The sequence below is a fragment of the Bombina bombina genome, chromosome 1 (assembly GCF_027579735.1).
Source record: "Bombina bombina isolate aBomBom1 chromosome 1, aBomBom1.pri, whole genome shotgun sequence".
NCBI classification, from domain to species: domain Eukaryota; kingdom Metazoa; phylum Chordata; class Amphibia; order Anura; family Bombinatoridae; genus Bombina; species Bombina bombina.
The window spans coordinates 1569273494-1569295998 of record NC_069499.1 but is presented as its reverse complement, the minus strand read 5'-3'; the positions used below and the strand labels follow the sequence as shown (position 1 = coordinate 1569295998).

General features: G+C 39.8%; 1 protein-coding gene across 1 annotated transcript in view; it reads left to right on the top strand.

Moving 5' to 3' along the window:
* OGFOD3 (2-oxoglutarate and iron dependent oxygenase domain containing 3) overlaps positions 1-22505 on the top strand; it is a gene marked incomplete in the record, with an annotated part of 739577 nt that overhangs the window by 6360 nt on the left and 710712 nt on the right. Inside the window, 1 exon segment of the mRNA XM_053709794.1 lies at positions 11418-11638. Within this exon segment, the coding sequence (XP_053565769.1) occupies positions 11418-11638 (221 nt within the window).

Genomic DNA, 22505 nt, shown 5'->3' with positions numbered 1-22505 from the left:
TATGAGGCGGAGGTTAAAGGGATAGTCTAGTTAAAATTACACTTTCATGATTCAGATAGAGCAGCAATTTTAAAGGGACACTGAACCCAAATGTTTTCTTTCATGATTTAGATAGAGCATGTAATTTTAAGAAACTCATATGATCAATTTTCTTCATTCTCTTGCTATCTTTATTTGAAAAGCAAGAATGTAAGTTTAGAAGCCTGCCCATTTTTGGTTCACAACCTGGGTTGTGCTTGCTGATTGGACAGCAGCAATAAATGAGTACTGTCCAGCGTCTGACTCAGAAATTGACTGGCTCCTTAGCTTAGATGACTTCTTTTTTAAATAAAGATAGCAAGAGAACATTTTTTTTTTGGATAATAGGAGTAAATTAGAAAGTTGCTTAAAATTTCTGCTCTAAATCATGAAAGAAAAAAAAATGGATTTAGTGTCCCTTTAAGTACCTTTCTGATTTACTCCTATTATCATTTTTTCTTCGTTCTCTTGGTATCTTTATTTGAATGTAAGCATAGGAGCCGGACCATTTTTGGTTCAGAACCTGGGTAGCACTTGCTGATTGGTGGTTACATTTAGCCACCAATTAGCAAGCGCTATCCAGTGTTCTGAACCAAAAATGGGCCAGCTCGTAAGCTTACATTCCTGCTTTTTCAAATAAAGATAGCAAAACAATGAAGAAAATGTGATAATTTAAGTAAATTAGAAAGTTGCTAAAAATTGCTGCTATATCTGAATCATGGAAGGAAAAAATGTGGGTTGAGTATCCCTTTAAGGGAAGTTCGAAATGTTTGACATGTGAATACCTCAACAACAATTTAAGTAATACAATAAAACATGCAAGTGCATATAAAATAATGATAGGTAATGAAGAGGAGAAGAAAAACTCAGTTCTAAATATTTAATGTTTAAAGAATTTAATAATAATTTACATTTGATCGATATTGATAAGAGTAATGCATACAATTTGAACATCTAGATTGATATACATTAAAACACTGTTTCAGCAAAATCCAATTAGAACAGGGGAGCAATCATTAAATGAAAGTAGTAAAAAGACTGAGTCACGTCTCATAAACTGTTTAAATGATTGTAGATGAGTATAGTATCTCTCTCACTGGCTTCTCAACATTCTAAGAGGCCCTTCTTTTATTGTCAAAGGCTATCAATTCATGCGCCGCCACTGCGCATCGCTGCTCTGTATTTGACTGTTCTCTTTAAAGAGCGCTTCCCTCTGGCTTCTCGTTTTTTAAGGAAAACTTACACCCTGTTTGTTGAGAACAGCCTGATGTGGAGCAAAGTGCTGCAAAGCAAAAGAGCTAACAGTTCTTGCATGTGTCCTTTTTCATTTTCTGCAATGATATCTCCAATCACAGCATGTTCTGCCTTGGGGGTATTCAACAAAGGATACAAAGAACAAAGCAAATTTGATAACAGACGTAAATTAGAAAGTTGTTTTTAATTGTATGCTCTAACTAAATAATTAAAGCTTAAAGGGACAGTCTTGTCAAGATTACATTTTCATGATTCAGATAGGACATGCAATTATAAGCAACTTTCCAATCTACTTTTATCAAATTTGCTTTGTTCTTTTTGTATTTTCTGTTGAAAGCTAAATCTAGGTAGGTTCATATGCTAATTTGTAAGTCTTTGAAGGTCACCTTATCTCAGTGCATTTTTACAGTTTTTTACAGCTAGGCAGCACTAGCTCATGTGTGCCATATAGATAATATTGTGCTCACGCCCTTGGATTTGCTCATGAGTGAGCACTGATTGGCTAAAATGCAAGTCTGTCAAAAGTACTGAAATAAGAGGGCAGTTTGCAGAGACTTAGATACAAGGTAATTACAGGGGTAAAACGTATATTAATATAACCGTGCTGGTTATGCAGAACTGTGGATAGGGTAATAAAGAGATTATCTTTTTCAAACAATACAAATTCTGGAGTAGACTGCCCCTTTAAAGGAATAGTCTAGTAAAAATTAAACTTTCATGATTCAGATAGGGCATGTAGTTTTAAGCAACTTTCTAATTTACTCCTATTGTCAATTTTTCTTCGTTCTCTTGGTATCTTTATTTGAATGTAAACGTAAAAGCTGGCCAATTTTTTGTTCACCTATGTAGCACTTGCTGATTGGTGGCTACATTTAGACACCAATCAGAAAGCGCTACCCAGGTACTGAACCAAAAATGGGCCGGCTCTTATGCTTACATTCTTGCTTTTTCAAATAAAGATACCAAGAGAATGAAGAAAAATTGATAATAGGAATAAATTAGATGGTTGCGAGCTCTAGCTGATTTGTGAAAGTTTCATTTTGACTTTACTGCCCCTTTTTTAAGCGGATACTAAAGAAAAAAAATCGACAAAAAAATGAAAAGGTGTATGGGAACGCAAAGGGGGGTTTATGAGAGGCACAGAAAGCGAGATACAGTATATACACATTAAAATATATAGACCCATCACTCTTGCATAATGTAGATATCTGGCAGAAAGCCATTTAAAGGGACGCTGTGCTGTAATGTTTCTACCCTTTAAGTCGTTCCCAATTTCCATTTTACTTGCTGGAGAGTATTACATTATTTTGTTATTTGAAATAGCTGCTTTTGCTTGTTGAGGCCGCCACCTATGCTGTAAATTTCAGTACAATTGTATTGGTTACAGAAACTCAATGTACATAAGAAACAGCTGAAAAAATCAACCAACTGGGGGGAAATAGGTACTAAAATGCTCATTAGAAATTGCTTTGGGAGAAAGAATTATAACATAAGGTATCTCTCCCTGTAAGCTTAGCCCATTTGAATGGTTGTGGTTTCAATGAGCAAAAAAATGAAATGCCCTCTAACCAGTGTTCCCTCTAAGGCCAGTGTTGTAAACAGTTAATTAGGGACCCATACCCTAAAATTATCAAACACTGCACAATGCAGACTGCAAGGTATAGTTCTCTTATTAACTGTTTCACTGCCAGGCCGTTAACAAAATTGGCCTTAGAGACAACACAGCGGCCCTCACTAATCATTGTTCTCCTCTAATGTCACCCTGTTTGTCCTCTCATCTTCACCCCTCCATTCTAATACATCTTACTGGTTTTTGTAATTGTACTTAGCAGAACAAAGTCTATAAACCACGGCTTCTAAATTTTCGCATTCTACTTCTACACACACACTTTTTAAATGATGTTTGTATGGCAATTTAAAGGTTTAGGTTCCAACTTTCAGCCTCTGTAGTAGAGGATCACTGGTGCACAATAGTGAAAAAGTACAACAATTTATTAAAAACAATATGATGTCAGTAGGTAATAGATTTGTTTTGCACCATCCTCTGATCTCATATCTGCCATGTCATTAAAGTGAAGGTGAACTTTGATGAATGAAAGCCAATTTTTTAAAAATACTATTAAAAACAAGGGCACTTTCATTCATCCGTTTTGATTAAAAACGTACCTTTTTTTCTTTTCACAGCCAGAGCAGCGTCCCCCTCCTGGAAATCCTCTCTTCACACGTCAGCAATGACTAATCCGGGTTCCTCCAATCACAGCATGGCCTCAAGCAATGACTACCCTGGGGGGAAAGCCGTGATTGGAGGAAGCCGGATAAGTAATTGCTGACGTGTGAAGAGAGGATTTCCAGGAGGGAAGCTGCTCTGACTGTGAAAAGAAGAAAGGTAAGTTTTTAATCAAAACGGCTGCTTTGTAAACTTTGATGAATGAAAGTGCCCCTGTTTTTAAATAGTATTTTTTAAAAAACGGGCTTTCATTCATCAAAGTTTACCTTCACTTTAAAACCCCAGCGCCTGGCATGTAATCTTAGCCCTAGTTCGTGTGACACCTGTGCACCTTTATTAAAGGGACACTGAACCCAAATTTTTTTCTTTTGGGATTTAGATAGAGCATGCAATTTAAACAACATTCTAATTTACTCCTATTATCAAATTTTCTTCATTCTCTTGGTATCTTTATTTGAAAAGCAAGAATGTAAGTTTAGATGCCGACTCATTTTTGGTGAACAACCTGGGTTGTTCTTGCTAATTGACAAATTCACCCACAAATAAACACGTGCTGTCCAGGGTGCTAAACCAAAAGTTGTCTGGCTCCTTAGCTTAGATGCCTTATTTTTCAAATAAAGATATCAAGAGAATGAAGAAAAAATGATAATAGGACTAAATTAGAAAGTTGCTTAAAATGAATGCTCTATCTGAATCACAAATTAAAAAAATTTGGATTCAGTGTCCCATTAACATACGACAGATGAGCTACGATGAGACAGTTTAGTTGACAGCTGGGATTTTTTAGAATACAACGCTTTTTCACAAGAGACTTTCTTTAGCTAGATGTTGCACATTTCTCCTTGCAACAAGAGCTGTCCAGAGTACTGTACTGGTCCATTACATTTGATCTATGAACATAAACATTCTTAAAGCCTAATGATAAAACTCACCAGCATGGAGAGAAGTCTCGCAAAATCTTTTGGGGGCTTTTTTTTAACAACTCTGCATAGGGGAATAGACAGCTCTTATGATAAAATCATTTTGCCAGAGCTGAGAGCTTTAGCTCATCGGATTCACAGTGACAAAACCGTCACTAAAATTTACTATAAAGCAAATATGCGCTGGGCAGTATATACCAAATGGGAGCTTTCAAAGGCGCCTAATTACACCCAGATCTCATTAAGTGTGTTTAATTCTAGGAAAAAAAATCCTTTTTTTTTTTTTTAACAGTAAGTCACGTTAGTTGATTGGCTAAACTATACGTATACACATGGCTGCCACATGAGGTCATATGAAGTTATCGTTAGTCTTGAACGTTTTGTCTAGGTATTAGAGGGAATTTGATTTCTAGAGACATTAAACTCATAATTGAACTATGGATAAGTTAAAGGGACATAAAACCCAAACACTTTTTAATGATTTAGATAAAACATACAATTATAAACTACTTTCCAGTTTATTTCTATTTTCATTTTTTGTTCTTGTTATCCTGTGTTTGTAAACTAGTGGCGTGACCTCAGGAGTGAGCACGTGTCTGTTTTAAATACAAATCTTTAATTACAAATACAATTCTTTATTTTTGGAATTGCACTTTTGTTTTTTGGAACCACAATGCAAATTTTTCTTTTGGAGGTACAATTCTTTTTTTGTAATTACAATTCCAGTATGTGTAGTTCCCATTTTGCTAAAGGACCTTGCCTGGGAAATAGCTGCTCTTTTGCGTTCAATTAAATGTGGAGAAAAGCTGCTAATATAAAAGCTATGATTAAATCATCAATATCCCAAGTTCATTATTATTATTAAACAAGGCAATAAGCACTTGGTGCACGTTAAATCATATTGTATGGTAAAACATATAAAACATACTCTGAAAGAGGACCACATGCTACAGGGACTTTTTGCTGCTACCATGAAAACTGTTTGAAAAACATGAAACTCAATATTCCTCTGTATAGTGTGCAAAAGAGAATAATCACTTGTGGCATGTTAAGCCATAATGTATGTTACATGATAAATAATACAATATTCCTCTTTATAGTGTTGTGCAAAAGAGAATAATCACTTGTGGCATGTTAAGCCATAATGTATGTTACATGATAAATGTAAAAAAAGTTTATCTGAGATGTTTTGACATACTGGAATTGTACTTCCAAAAGAAAAAAATCAAATTGTATTTCCAAAAAAGCGGTTTACATTTCAGCGGTTTTGTTAAAAAGCTTACCTTTTCTTCTTGCAAGCCGGAGCAGCAATTCCCCTGCCCGCAGGTCGTCTCTTCTTACGTCAGCATTGACGAATCCAGCTTCCTCCAATCACGGCTTCTCCTCTAGAGCAAACATTGCCTGAGGCCACACCGTGATTGGAGGAACCTGAAATTGTCATTGCTGTCGTAAGAAGAGACGAGCTGGGGGCGGGGGAATCGCTGCTCCGTCTTGCAAGAAGAAAAGGTATTTTAACAAAACCGCTGAAATGTAAACTTTCATGAATGAAAGTGCCCCTGTTTTTAATATTATTTTTAGAAACCGGTCACTCATTCTTGAAAGTTTACATTCACTTTAATATAAATATATTTAAAAAAAATTTCAAATGATATAAATATGCATTTTAAACACAATTGGCCTGCATTGTTTCCATTGCATTGTATTGTTTGTGATATCATTTACAAGTCAGTTTAAATCATATTTTCCTTCCTAAGATAGGGAGAGTCCACGGCTTTATTCCTTACTGTTGGGAAATACAACACCTTCCCAACAGGAGGAGGCAAAGACACCCCAGCCAAAGGCTTAAATATCCCTCCTACTTCCTCATTACCCCAGTCATTCTTTGCCTTTCGTCACGTTAGGAGGTGGCAGAGAAGTGGCAGAAGATTCAGAGAGTCCTGAAAAAGGGTATCTGCCCTTCGAGATAGGACTGGAGTTTTAAGTATTCATGTCAACCTCTCAGTGAGATAAGTAGTCATGTCAACCTCTCAGTGAGAGTATTGATGAAAGTTAGAGTCTGGAGATGCAGAGAAAGATTTTCTGCAAAACCATTCAGACTACTGCTAACAGCTCCTAAGCAATCAGTGTTGATGAGTTTCACTGCCTGCTTTCTCTCACTCAAGTCCATGTCAGGAGCACAGCTATAAGGTGGTCACACTTGAGAGGCTGTGTTCTGTTCCACAGCATGGATCATGGAGGTAAGATTGTTTAAATTTTTACACATAAAATGCTATAACATGGTCACAGTGTGGCTCCTTTATACCTTAATTATGGATACAGGGTTAATCCCCTGAAGGGGGTTTATTGAACAGTTAGGTTAATTAATCATTTTATTATTTACATGCTGCTTTGTGTGATTTTTTTCCTGGGCTGATAGACTGTGTGTTTTTGGCTGGAACAAACAGGTTTCACTTTTAAATTTCATTTTCATTTTTGAAAGTGTTGCACAGCTCCTATTACTTGCTGTACTTGTAATAACAGGTCTATGCTCATTTCCTCCATTCCGGCTGAGGCTTGAACCTGAGGAGAGCATTTCCTCTGTTAACTGTCTGGGTCTAGGAGGTGGTGAGTGCCCCAGCCATTGGGAGTATAAAGGTGCAATTTTCTATAATAAAAAAAGTTTTTATTATGTTCTTCTGTGGGTATAACATGAACTTTGGAGGACTCTGAAATGTTAGAAGGTACTCCTTCTGTAGTAAATCATACCTGTTTATATTGTGAGGAGCCCGTGGTTTCCCCTCCCACTCAATTATGTTCCACATGCCTTAACACCGTTATAAAGTCTAAGAAGGGAGACAAGCCTGCTAAGGCTCCTAGTCCCTCTGGGCCGTTTACCCCTCAGGACTCGGCGTCCTGTGAAATTACTACCCTTGCTTCATTATCCACTCCACATGCAGTTCCCCATAGCACATTTAATCCTCCATCTAGAGGGGGCCTTCTTCCTGCAGACTTTGCGCACAGTTACAAACGGCAGTGTCTGCGGCCCTCAGTGCATTATCTCCCTCTAACAAACGCAAGAGAGAGATTAAACATAGCTCTCCTGACCCGGAGTCATCTAAATATTTATCGGATTTAGCTATTGTGTCCCAGTTATCCGATGATGAGTTAACCTCTGTAGCTTCAGAGGGTGAACTTTCTGAGTCGGAGTCCTTAGCGTCTAAGCCTCCTGCTGCAGGAGAACCGTCCTTTAGATTTAAAATTGACCACTTGCGTTTTTTATTAAAGGAGGTTCTGTCTCGTTAGAGGTTCCACAGGCCGCGCTGCCTAAAGAACCTATGATACCTAAATTAGACAGAGTTTACAAAGATAGGAAAGTTCCTTTGACTTTTCCTGTGCCGGTTAAGATGGCGATCATTATTAAGAACGAATGGGAAAGAATTGGTTCTTCCTTTTCCCCCTCGTCTACTTTTAAAAAGTTGTTCCCGGTCCCGGACTCTCAACTGGATTTGTTGGGCTCCATTCCTAAGGTGGATTGTGCTATCTCTACGCTTGCTAAACGTACTACTATACCTCTTGAGGATAGTTCCTCGTTCAGAGAGCCGATGGATACGAAAATGGAAACTTTTCTGAGAAAGATGTTTCAACATACAGGATATTTGTTTCAACTAGCGGCTGCTGTGGCCGCGGTTGCCGGAGTGGCTACCTACTGGTGCGACTCTTTGTCGGAACACATTCAAGACAGAATTAAAGCTCTGAGAATCGCTTATTCCTTTATCTGTGATGTGAACATGCAAATTATTTGCCTAAATGCAAAGGCCTCTGGCTTTGCTGTCTTAGCCGGCCGGGCACTCTGGTTGAAGTCTTGGTCTGCGGATATGACTTCTAAGTCCAGACTCCTTTCTCTTCCCTTCAAGGGAAAGATTTATTTGGTCCATGCCTGGACTCCATTATTTCTACGGTTACCGTAGGTAATGGTGCCTTCCTACCTATGGTGCCTTCTAATTTGCTTTCCTTTCATTCTGACAAATCCCAACGACAACAATCCTCCTCCAAGCCCGAGCAACCCAAGAGTACTTAGAAGCCGGCTCAGTCCTGTAATAAATCCAAGCAGAATGCCCACTGAAAACAAATCGGCATGAAGGGGCGTCCCCCGATCCAGGATCGGATTGTGTAGGGGGCAGACTGTCTCTTTTTTCAGACGCCTGGTTCAAGGACGTACAGGATCCGTGGGTCCTGGATTTGGTATCTCAGGGATACAAGATAGGCTTCAAATCTCATCCGCCAAGGGGCAGATTCCTTCACTCAAATCTGTCTACCAGACCAGAAAAGAGGGATGCCTTTCTAGGGTGCGTTCGGGATCTATCCTTTTTAGGAGTTGTTGTCCAGGTGCCTATCAAAGAAAGAGGTTTGGGGTTTTATTCAAACCTTTTCGTGGTCCCAAAGAAGGAGGGAACTTTCCACCCAATTCTGGACCTAAAGTGCTTAAACAAATTTCTCAGTGTCCCTTCCTTCAAGATGGAGACAATAAGGTCCATCATTCCTTTAATTCAGGAAGGCCTGTTTAAGACCACTATAGATCTGAAGGACGCTTACTTTAATGTTCCAATCCACAGGGAACAATTTCAGTTCCTGAGGTTTGCATTCCTGGACCAGCACTTCCAGTTCATTGCCCTTCTGTTTGGCCTAGCTACTGCTCCAAGAGTCTTTACAAAGGTTCTGCTGGCTCTTCTCGCCATTGCCAGAACTCAGGGTATTGCAGTAGCCCCATACTTGGACGATATTCTGGTGCAAGCACCATCCTTTCGTCTTGCGGAAGAATTCTCAGAGTCCCTTCTCAGTCTTGTTCGATCACATGGATTGAAGATAAACTTGGAAATGAGTTCTCTTAACCCAAGTACCAGGGTGGAATTCCTGGGTACTATAATAGACTCCATATCCATGAGGCTATTTCTAACAGACCAGAGACGTTGCAAGCTAACTTCGGCATGTCTTGCTCTCCGGAGCTCCTTGAGTCCCTCTGTGGCTCAGTGTATGGATGTGATTGTTCTCATGGTGTCCTGTATATACATCATTCCTTTTGTCAGGTTACGTCACAGACCTTAACAACTGTGCATGCTGAGGCAGTGAAACGGCGATCATTCAGATCTGTCTCAATGGATTGTATTAGACAGCCGGTCGAGAGAATCGCTTTCTTAGTTGCTCTGTCCAGATCATCTGTCCCGAGGGACATGCTTCTTAAGACCATCCTGGGAGATTGTGGCAGGAAGGCACAAGGGTTGTGGACTCAGGAGTCCTCCATCCCAATCAATATTTTGGAACTACGGGCAATCTTCAATGCCTTGATGTCTTGGCCACTTCTGGGTTCATCCCAGTTTATCAGATTCCAATCAGACAATATAACCTCGGTGGCTTACATCAACCATCAGGGGGGAACAAGAAGTTCCTTGGCGAAGAAAGGAAGTATCTCAGATTCTGGAGTGGGCGGAGGCCCATAGCTGTTCGCTGTCAGCAATCCACATTCCGGTGTGGACAACTGGGAGGTGGATTTTCTCTGTAGGCAATCCTTCCATCCAGGGGAATGGTCTCTCCATCCCGAGGTGTTTGCAGAGATATGGAGCAAGTGGGGGACGCCGGAGGTAGGTCTCCTTTTCAATACCAAGCTACCCAGGTACAGGTCGAGGTTGAGGGATCCCCAAGCGGATCTAATAGTCTTTTTCCTCCTTTACCGCTTCTTCCTCGAGTGGTGGCCCGCATCAAGCAGGAACGGGTATCAGTAATCCTGATTGCTCCATCGTGGCCGCGAAGGACGTGGTTCGCAGATCTAGTGGGGATGTCCTCATCTCCTCCATGGAAGTTATCTTGTAGCAGAGACCTTCTGATACAAGCTCCATTTGTTCATCAAGTCTAGATTCTCTGAGACTGACTGCGTGGAGATTGAAGACTTAGTCTTAGCCAAGAGAGGTTTCTCTGAGAGTGTCATTGATACTCTTATTCAAGCTCGTAAACCAGTTATTTGCCGTATCTACCACAAGTGTGGAGGACATACTTATTCTGGTGTGAAGAGTGCGGTTTTTACTGTTACAGTGTTAAGGTTTCCAGGATCTTATCTTTTCTCCAGGATGGGCTGGAGAAGGGCCTTTCTACTAGTTCCCTGAGGAAACAGATTTCGTCCCTGTCGGTTTTATTGCACAAGAGACTGACTGAGCTTCCAGACGTGCAGTCCTTTGTTAAGGCTCTGATTAGGATCAGACCTGTGTTTAGATCAGGGGCTCCTCTTTGGAGCCTAAATCTCGTTCTTCGGTTTTGCAATAGGTTCCATGGTATATCTAATGCCTTGGAAATTCTTTTGTACCCTTCTCCTGACTGATACCTTTTAACAATGAGATCCCTCTGATGCTTTGGAAGCTCTCTGTGGACCATGGCTTTTGCTATGGGATGCGACTAAGAAAATTTCAGGAAAGACCAACTAGAGCAGCTGAACTTTATTTGGGGTTAATCAGAGGCACTTTAAATGATGGCAGGTGTATGTTGGCTCCTATTTAACATGATTTTGAATGTGATTGCTTAATTCTGAACACAGCTACATCCCCAGTTATAAGTGTGCACACTTATGCAACCACATTATTTTAGTTTTTTTTGTTTTCTTCCCTCCACCTAAAATATTTGTTTGTTTTTCAATTGAGTTGTACAGTTTATAGGTCACATTAAAGGTGGAAAAAGTTCTGAAATGATTTATATTTGTCTCATTTTTTTTACATCACAGAAACCTGACATTTTAACAGGGGTGTGTATACTTTTTATATCATATATATATATATATATATATATATATATATATATATATATATATATATATATATATATATATATATATATATATATATATATATATATATATATATATAATTTTAAATAGGATGATTTCAGTAGAAGAAGTATATATCTTGCACATCTTGCTATGTGTAACTTGCATATTTTACACAATCACGCACATCATCTGCCATTCTGTTTCTCCGCAGCATTAAGAAGAAGCGAACTCGCATCCCATCATGGAGGTCTCCGCTAACGTGGGGCATTCTGTGTATGACGGCGGGATTCTCTACGTGTTTTTTTCTATGGAGTGATATAAACGGAGATCCAGAGGTGACAGAGGTTCTGGCTGCCCAATCAGATGTTCTGGATCGTAGGTTTTACAAGGTGCCCTGCTCAGAGGATTACAATAAACAGCAGAGATTTCCAGGTAACGTCCTACTGATGTGGGTGGAACAGATTATATGAAATTTATAAAAACTAATTAAAGGAACATTAACCCCTTAACGACCAAGGACGTATGCCACACGTCCTCAAAAAAATACAGTTAATGACGAGGACGTGTGGCGTATGTCCTTGGTCTGGAAAGCAGCTGGAAGCGATCCTGCTCGCTTCCAGCTGCTTTCCGGTTATTGCAGTGATGCCTCGATATCGAGGCATCCTGCAATAACCCCCTTGGCCATCCGATGCAGAGAGAGCCACTCTGTGGCCCTCTCTGCACCGGACATCGGTGGCCGGTATCGTTGGTGGGTGGGAGCAAGTCTGGGAGGCGGGTGGGCGGCCATCGATGTGCTGAGTGAAGTGGAGGGGGGCGGGATCGGGGGCGGGACAGGCGGGAGCGCGCACGGGGGGCGGCGGGTGGGAGCGTGCACGGGGCGGGAACGAACCGCTACACTGCAGAAAAACAAAGTTTAATAAAAGTTAATTTTTTTTTTTTTTTAAATAATCATCTAAGGGATCTGGAAGGGGTGGGGGGTTGGTCTGGGGGGGGGGAGCTGCACTACAGAAAAGGGCAATTAAATAAATCAAACATACTTTTTTTACTAAACTGGGTACTGGCAGACAGCTGCCAGTACCCAAGATGGCGCCCATTAAGGCAGAGGGGGAGGGTTAGAGAGCTGTTTGGTGGGGGATCAGTGAGGTTGGGGGCTAAGGGGGGATCCTACACAGCAGCATATGTAAATATGCTAAGAAACCCCCCAAAAAAGCCCAAATATAGCTTTTATTTTAGTACTGGCAGAGTTTCTGCCAGTACTTAAGATGGCGGGGACAATTGTGGGGTGGTGGAGGGAAGAGAGCTGTTTGGGAGGGATCAGGGGGTCTGATGTTTCAGGTGGGAGGCTGAGCTCTACACTAAAGGTAAAATTAACCCTGCAAGCTCCCTACAAGCTACATAATTAACCCCATCACTGCTAGCCATAATACACGTGTGATGCGCAGCGGCATTTGGGGGCCTTCTAATTACCAAAAAGCAACGCCAAAGCCATATATGTCTGCTATTTCTGAACAAAGGGGATCCCAGAGAAGCATTTACAACTATTTGTGCCATAATTGCACAAGCTGTTTGTAAATAATTTCAGTGAGAAACCTAAAGTTTGTGAAAAAGTTTGTGAAATAGGGAACGTTTTTTTTTATTTGATCGCATTTGGCGGTGAAATGATGGCATGAAATATACCAAAATTGGCCTAGATCAATACTTGGGGTTGTCTACTACACTACACTAAAGCTAAAATTGCCTCTAAAAGCTCCCTACATGCTCCCTAATTAACCCCTTCACTGCTGGGCATAATACACATGTAGTGCGCAGTGGCATTTAGCAGCCTTCTAATTGCTAAAAAGCAACGCCAAAGCCATATATGTCTGCTATTTCTGAACAAAGGGATCCCAGAGAAGAATTTACAACCATTTAAGCTATAATTGCACAAGCTGTTTGTAAATAATTTCAGTGAGAAACCAAAAGTTTGTGAAAAAATTAGTGAAAAAGTGAACGATTTTTTGTATTTAATCGTATTTGGCGGCGAAATGATGGCATGAAATATACCAAAATGGGCCTAGAAGAATACTTTGGGATGTCTACTAAAAAAATATATGTACATGTCAAGGGATATTCAGGTATTCCTGAAAGATATTAGTGTTCTAATGTAACTAGCGCTAATTTTGAAAAATAATGATTTAGAAATAGCAAAGTGCTACTTGTACTTATTGCCCTATAACTTACAAAAAAAAGCAAAGAACATGTAAACATTGGGTATTTCTAAACTCAGGACAAAATTTAGAAACTATTTAGCATGGGTGTTTTTTGGTGGTTGTAGATGTGTAACAGATTTTGGGGGTCAAAGTTAGAAAAAGTGTTTTTTCCATTTTTTCCTCATATTTTATATTTTTTTTATAGTAAATGATACGATATGATGAAAATAATGGTATCTTTAGAAAGTCCATTTAATGGCGAGAAAAACTATATATAATATGTGTGGGTATAGTAATGAGTATATAATATGTGTGGGTACAGTAATGAGTATATAATATGTGTGGGTACAGTAATGAGTATATAAACAGTATATAATATGTGTGGGTACAGTAATGAGTATATAAACAGTATATAATATGTGTGGGTACAGTACATGAGTATATAATATGTGTGGGTACAGTAATGAGTATATAATATGTGTGAGTACAGTAATGAGTATATAATATGTGTGGGTACAGTAATGAGTATATAATATGTGTGGGTACAGTAATGAGTATATAATATGTGTGAGTACAGTAATGAGTATATAATATGTGTGGGTACAGTAATGAGTATATAATATGTGTGGGTACAGTAAATGAATAAGAGGAAAATTACAGCTAAACACAAACACAGCAGAAATGTAAAAATAGCCTTGGTCCCAAACGGACAGAAAATGGAAAAGTGCTGTGGTCATTAAGGGGTTAAGTTTTTTTTTCTTTTGTTGCATCTAAAGGAAGTTTTAAAATTGTACAACAGACATTTAAAAAAAATAGTTCCTGTAATTATCCTCATGTGGTGCCCCACTGTCCGGCAATAGAGCTTGACTTGCGCACAAACATGCGCTTCCGGTTAGTTAAAAAACAGCTTTAAAGGGACACTAAACCCACATTTATTCTTTTATGATTCAGATAGAGCAGCAGTTTTAAGCATCTTTATAATTTACTCTTCATTCTTTTGCTATCTTTAACATATAGATATATACATATACATGTCTAACTATGTACATGTATGTATGTATGTATGTATATATATATATATAGATATATATATATATATATATATATATATATATATTGTCTATATAAGTGTACATATGTATTTATGTATTTATATGTGTATATATGTATTTAAATGTGTATATATTTATTTACTGACATATGTACACATATAAACACATAAATACATATGTACACTTATATATATATATATATATATATATATATATAAGTGCATAGGATCACTTTGCAGTTAAGTAGATGAAACCATGTAATAGATATAGATATATATATATTGTAAAAAAATACCATCAGATATATATAGAAATATGTATTTATGAAGAAAAAGAACATATTCTTCTGTATGAAGAACATTGGAATGTGATATATTCATATTTTCCTGCTGGGTTAGCGCACATGAGATTCTGTAATCTGGTTTGCGCGGGAGTTGGGTGTTTTTCCCCCCACTTTTTTTCTATGGGGAATGAGTGAACATGCATGTGATATTCTAAGTACAGCTTTTTGCGCTCCTCAGGTTAGCGTAAATAGTTTACTTTCAACTCATAACACGAGTGCAACCCAGTGAGCGCAAAAAACTTACTTATAGCAAAGTTAACGCTCAAACGGGATCATTAATTAGCACTCCACTTGTAATCTGGCCCTTTGTGTTTAACCCCATGCAAACATGTATGTAAAGTAGAATACAACTGTTCAGGGGCAGCAGTTGCACAAAGCGCCAATCACTGGTTATTCTCTTCTTGGGAACTGCAATGCTGCAACTTTCAAGTGATACTTTATTTATGAGTCTAAATTATTTGTGGAGGTTAAACACATAAATGAATTAGGAATGGAACATGAATGAATATTGTTTATGCGAAATCCATACAGTTTCTACTCTTCTCTGAAAATAAAAAGTAATTGGTTTATCGTTCTGTGTCTTACGATATTTGTGTGATTAATATACAAAGGTGGATTGCGCTAGTGGAAAAAATTAATTAAAAAAAACATTATTTCATTCTCGACTGCCTCATGCACTATTAACCTTCCAAGTCCCATGCTGTGTTAAATCCCTAAAATGCAACAATCCCAATCACAACCCCACTGCAAAAACCCTAAAGGACTGGCCCAGGGGGCAAGTACAACTGGCAATTCTGATATTCTGTATTTGATTTTTGAGTAAAGAGTAAACCAGCAGTCAGCAGGTATTGCTACCTCTATAACCATACTGCCAGTATTAAAGAGTAAGCTTCCCCTAGTCACAATACCTCACTGAAGGCTACACTATAGCAGTGGTGTGCAGAGAATTGTAGTTCCCAATTGTGGGCCAGTCAGAAAAAGCTGCAGCGGTGCTGGTGAACATAGTAACAATGGGCTACACTGCAATTGGGCTCAGTAAAATACAAACTATTAACTGCCCGAACAACATGTCTGGTTTGTCTTCAATGATTTCAGTAATGATGGGGATCTGGGGGCAACTGCCAACATGCCCTTTAGCCAGTCCACCCCTGACACTAACCCTATCAAACTAGTGATGTGCAGTTCGGTTCTTTTGGGTGAACCGGTTCATTTCGGACGGTTCGATTAACTGAACCGGTTCATGAACTGATTCACCACTTCACCTACTGAACATGAGGTAGAGGCTCTACCTCATGTTCAGTAGGTGAACTGTAGAGCCGCAGATTCGTTTCCTGCAGTGCTGTATGTAAATGACTCAGTGTACTGTAACTCTAATGAATCATTTAGATAACAGTACACTGATTCAAATAACAGGTCACACTCGCAGCGGTTCTCAACAGACCCCTGCATTTACATTAACCCATTCAGCATCCCATGTTTGTATATATATATATATATATAATTTGTAGCTGTTGCTAAGTAAAAGTTATCTTTTCACTGCAGTCACATGCATGACTCCCAGCATTCTCTGGGATGGCAGCCAAACCTGAGCTCAGCTACAGAGTAGCTAAATAAAACTATATGTAACACAGCATTCAGGGACATCTCAGGGACGGGGATCACTCACTGTAATTACAGGTGCCAACTGCCAAAATCATCATGTCAGTAAGTTATTTAAAAAGCAGGAAAGTAAAGCCTAATAGCTGGCCTGTTTTTGGCTCAGAACCTGGTTTATGCTTGCTTTTTGGTTTGCTAAATGTAGCCACCAATAAGCAAGCACTATCCAGGGTGTTGAACCTAACATGGGCTGGCTCCTAAGCTTTAAAGGGACAGTAAAGGCAAAATTAAACTTTCATGATTCAGATACAGCAGCAATTTTAAACAACTCTCCAATGTACTTCTCTTATCAAATTTGCATTGTTCTTTTGGTATCTTTTACTGAAGAGTAAAACTAGGTAGGCTCATAAGAGCTCAGGAGTGTGCACGTGTCTTTAGTAATCTATGGCAGCAGTGGTTTTGAGACATTATTTGTAGTTTTGTGATACAATGTTGTAAAACACTGCTGCCATGGAGTACTAAAGACACGTGCACACTCCTGAGCTCTTATGAGTTTTACTCTTCAATAAAAGATACCAAGAGAACAAAGCAAATTTGATAAGAGAAGTACATTGGAGAGTTGTTTAAAATTGCTGCTGTATCTGAATCATGAAAGTTTAATTTTGCCTTTACTGTCCCTTTAAATTCCTGCTTTTTAAATAAAGATAGCAAGAGAAGGAAGAAAATTTGATAATAGGAGTAAATTAGAAAGTTGCGTAAAATTGCTGTTCTATCTAAATCGTGAAGGAAAAAAAAATGGGTTTAGTGTCCCTTTAACCCCTTAATGACAACAGTACTTTTCCATTTTCTGTCCGTTTGGGACCAGGGCTATTTTTACATTTCTGCAGTGTTTGTGTTTAGCTGTAATTTTCCTCTTACTCATTTACTGTACCCACACATATTATATACCGTTTTTCTCGCCATTAAATGGACTTTCTAAAGATACCATTATTTTCATCATATCTTATAATTTACTATAAAAAAAATTATAAAATATGAGGAAAAAATGAAAAAAACACTTTTTCTAACTTTTAGCCCCAAAATCTGTTACACATCTGCAACCACCAAAAAACATCCATGCTAAATAGTTTCTAAATTTTGTCCTGAGTTTAGAAATACCCAATGTTTACATCTTCTTTGCTTTTTTTGCAAGTTATAGGGCAATAAATACAAGTAGCACTTTCTAATTCCAAACCACTTTTTTTCAAAATGAGCGCTAGTTACATTGGGACCCTGATATCTGTCAGGAATACCTAAATATCCCTTGACATGTATATATTTTTTTTTTAGAAGACAGCCCAAAGTATTGATCTAGGCCCATTTTGGTATATTTCATGCCACCATTTCACCGCCAAATGCGATCAAATACAAAAAATCGTTCACTTTTTCACATATTTTTTCACAAACTTTCGGTTTCTCACTGAAATCATTTACAAACAGCTTGTGCAATTATGGCATAAATGGTTGTAAATGCTTCTCTGGGATCCCCTTTGTTCAGAAATAGCAGACTTATATGGCTTTGGAGTTGCTTTTGTAATTAGAAGGCCGCTAAATGCCACTGCGCACATACGTGTATTATGCCCAGCAGTGAAGGGGTTAATTAGGGAGCTTGTAGAGTTAATTTTAGCTTTAGTGTAGTGTAGTAAACAACCCAAAGTATTGATCTAGGCCCATTTTGGTATATTTCATGCCACCATTTCACCGCCAAATACGTTCAAATAAAAAAAAAAACTTAACATTTTTCACAATTTTAGGTTTCTCACTGATATTATTTACAAACAGCTTGTGCAGTTATGGCACAAATGTTTGTAATTGCTTCTCTGGGATCCCCTTTGTTCAGAAATAGGAGACATATATGGCTTTGGCGCTGCTTTTTGATAATTAGAAGGCCGCTAAATGCCGATGCGTATCACATGTGTATTATGGCTAGCAGTAAAGGGGTTAATTAGGTATCTTGTAGGGAGCTTGCAGGGTTAATTTTAGCTTTAGTGTAGAGATCAGCCTCCCACCTGAAACATGAGACCCCCTGATCCCTCCCAAACAGCTCTCTTCCCTCCCCCACCCCACAATTGTTCCCGCCATCTTAAGTACTGGCAGAAAGTCTGCCAGTACTAAAATAAAAGGTATATTTGTTTTTTTGTTTTGTTTTTTTTATAGCATATTTACATATGCTGCTGTGTAGAATCCCCCTTTAGCCCCCAACCTCACGGATCCCCCATCAAACAGTTCTCTAATCCTCCCCCTCTAGCTTAATGGGCGCCATCTTGGGTACTGGCAGCTGTCTGCCAGTACCCAGTTTAGTAAAAAAAAATATGCTTTCATTATTTGTTTGCCATTTTCTGTAGTGTAGCTTCCCCCCCCCCACTCCCAGAACCCTTTGATTGTTTTATAAATAAAAATTCCACTCCTTTTCTCCCAATGTTTTATTCAATTTTTCTGTAGTGTAGTGGTTCCCACCCGCTCCCACCCCCTGTGCACACGCGCGCCCCTGCCCCCTGACACTCCCTCCTCCGATCCTGCCCCCTCCACATCACAGGCCCATTACAGGCGGCCCACCCGCCTCCCTGCTTTGCTCCCACCCACCCACCAACAATGCTCTGGTGCAGAGAGGGCTCTCTCTGCATCGGAGGCTTGTAAAGGTGTATTGCAGGATGCCTCCATATCGAGGCATCACTGCAATATCCTCAGAGCTGCTGGAAGCGATCGCAATCGCTTCCAGCATTCTGTTAGACAACTGACGTACCAGGTACGTCTATAGTCATTAACTGCTTGTTAAAGCATGACGTACCTGGTACATCAGTTGTCATTAAGGGGTTAACCTGACATTTACCCCCCCCCATCTATAAATGTTTTCCTTGCTGTGCATTTGTAACCAACTAATCTTTTGTGGAGTTTAAACACATAGGTAAAGTACACTCCAGATTGGCAATACGCTTCCTCTCCTGAGCTTGACACAGCTGGTGATTTGCGGCTATGCACATATGCTGCTACTTATTGGCTCACTTGCTGAGTCCAGCTCAGGAGCAGAAGGGCATTTCCACTCCTGAGTGTACATTACCTATGCGTTTAAACCTTATAGACATGAAATAGTGTAATAATAAAATGAGCATAGCGCTTTTGTATAGTTATGTCTCCTTAATGTTCTATTAAGGAACAATGAGAATGAGATAACAATAAATTGTTCTAAAGCTAAAGATATATTTTATTAATTAAGAGGGGCATACATGCGCAAAAAGAAAATTATCTAATATCCCCTGCAAACTGAACTCCAGAGCAGCAATACACTACCGGGAGCTAGCTGAACACATCAGGCAAGATAGTGACAAGAAGTTTGTGTATTCACCAATCGGCAATAGTGCATAGCTGCTCCTGATCCTGCCTAGATATGCTTTTCAGCAAAGGATGCCAAGAAAATGAAGTCACGCCGCTCTAGCTGTTGCTAGGGACGCAGCGTCTGCTGTTTGCTTGTTGTCTAGGGGGAGTCGGCTCCTCTCTGCGTGCGGCGGTGATGTCATCGCCGCATGCTTCCTCCTGTAGATGCCGGTCTGGATCTCCTGTGGCGCGAATCCTGTAACTTCAGTCCTACCTATCACTGCCCAAGTATAGGTGTTACTTACTGTTCCCCTGAGTGTTACTGATTCGTATGCTGGATTGATACTGCTGCTGAACTTTGCTTGTCTGACCACTCTGCCTCTTTAACCCTTATCTGCTGGACTGCCTTACTGTTGCCGAACCCTGCCTGCCTGACCATCCTAGTGTTTACCCCTGGACTGCCTTATTGTTGCCGAACCCTGCCTTCCTGACCACCCTAGTGATTTGTCTCTGCTTTCCTGTCTGTTGCCGACAAGGACTCTCCTGCCTGTGGTTCGTGCCATTTATCTCATCTGGCAAACCTACTCTGCTCTGGGATTTTCCCTATCATTCCTGCTCGACGCCGGGATAACAAGACTACTGGCCAGTCTGATAGAGGAGTATCCCACGAGCATTACAATTTGTCCCTTCAAGGAACTTGCAGACAAACCCTTATCCAAACCATCCTGAAGAAACTGTAAAATCCTAGGAATTCTAAAAGAATGCCAGGAGAATTTATGAGAACACCATGAAATATAAGTCTTCCAAACTCGATAATAAATCTTCCTAGAAACAGATTTACGAGCCTGTAACATAATATTAATCACTAAGTCAGATAAACCTCTATGACTAAACACTAGGCGTTCAATTTCCATACCTTCAAATTTAATGATTTGAAATCCTGTTGGAAAAACGGACCTTGAGACAGAAGGTCTGGCCTTAAAGTGAATGTAAATTTTTTATGTTTGTCTAATATAGTTTGGTCTAGAATCATCCGATTAAGCATATCGCTACAAGAACTTTTTAATAAAATGTTTATTTTCTTTTTTAGGTTATATATTGAATATCGCTCGTTCACTTACCCGCTCCTCCCACTCACTGTTTCCTAATTTTCCTCCATATTACGTAAACAGCGGTCCCATCCGCTGTTTACGTATAGGCACTGCGCGCTCCCGTGTCTATTTCACATTGCGCATGCGTTACTCCTGTTTACGCTAAACATAGTTGTCACATAGATAAGACAAATAAAAAAATCTAACCTATATACGGAGCCCTTTCAGATCCACTAATCCAAGCTTGACAATACAGAGGAAATGACAGGACTCCGTATAATAATCTATTGCTACGCCGTGTTTACTACTATTGCGCATGCGCGAAATGTGCACAAGCTTACAATAGATTAGCTCTGCACCGAGGACGAACGCATGCGCAATAAGGATGTATTACGTCATGATAAGAGGGTGGGTCTCCCCGTGGTTAGAGCCATTATTGGCTATTAAGACGTCCATCAAAAAGGACAGCAACGGAGCGCGAATGCCGGGAGGAGGATGATTTAGCCGTAAATTGATGGAAAATAATGAAATTAAAAGGTATCCATTTGAAATCTTTAAATTTGATGAATGAAACTCTAGTTTTTTCGTGATAACTGTTACAGAGCTGTTTAGATCGAAGGCTGACTTTACATTCACTTTAATGGAAGTGGCCAAGGTTGGCAATTGGACATCCTAACAAGATCCACATACCAAAACCTGTGAGGGCATGCTGGAGCTACCAGCAACACAAACGATTGTTCCATGATGATTTTGGAGATCACTCTTGGAAGAAGAACTAGAGGTGTGAAAATATAAGCAGGTTGGTAACACCAAGGAAACGCATCCGCCGCTTCCGCCTGAGGATCCCTGGACCTGGACAGGTACCTGGGTAGCTTCTTGTTTAGATGGGAAGCCATCAGATCTATTTCTGAAAGACTGTGAGTCCCACCCTGATTGACATATGCCACAGTTGTGATATTGTCTGTCTGAAAACAAATGAACGGTTCTCTCTTCAACAGAGGCCAAAACGGAAGAGCCCTGAAAATAGCAGGGAGTTCTAAAATATTGATTGGTAACCTCGCCTCTTGAGATTTCCAAACCCCATGTGCTGTCAGAGATCCCAGACAGTTCTCCAACCTGAAAGACTTGCATCTGTTGTGATCACAGTCCAGGTTGGACGAACAAAAGAGGCCCCTTGATCTATACGATGGTGATCTAACCACCAAGTCAGAGAGAGTCGAACGCATTGTACAGAGGGTCTGTACAATGCATTGTGCGCGTGGCTAAGGTTTCACAGGTTGCAAATGTGTGTCTGTACAATGCATTGTGCGCATGGCTAAGGTTTCACAGGTTGCACACGTGGGTCTGTACAATGCATTGTGCGCGTGGCTAAGGTTTCACAGGTTGCACATGTGTGTCTGTACAATGCATTGTGCGCATGGCTAAGGTTTCACAGGTTGCACACGTGGGTCTGTACAATGCATTGTGCGCATGGCTAAGGTTTCACAGGTTGCACACGTGGGTCTGTACAATGCATTGTGCGCATGGCTAAGGTTTCACAGGTTGCACACGTGGGTCTGTACAATGCATTGTGCGCATGGCTAAGGTTTCACAGGTTGCACATGTGTGTCTGTACAATGCATTGTGCGCATGGCTAAGGTTTCACAGGTTGCACATGTGTGTCTGTACAATGCATTG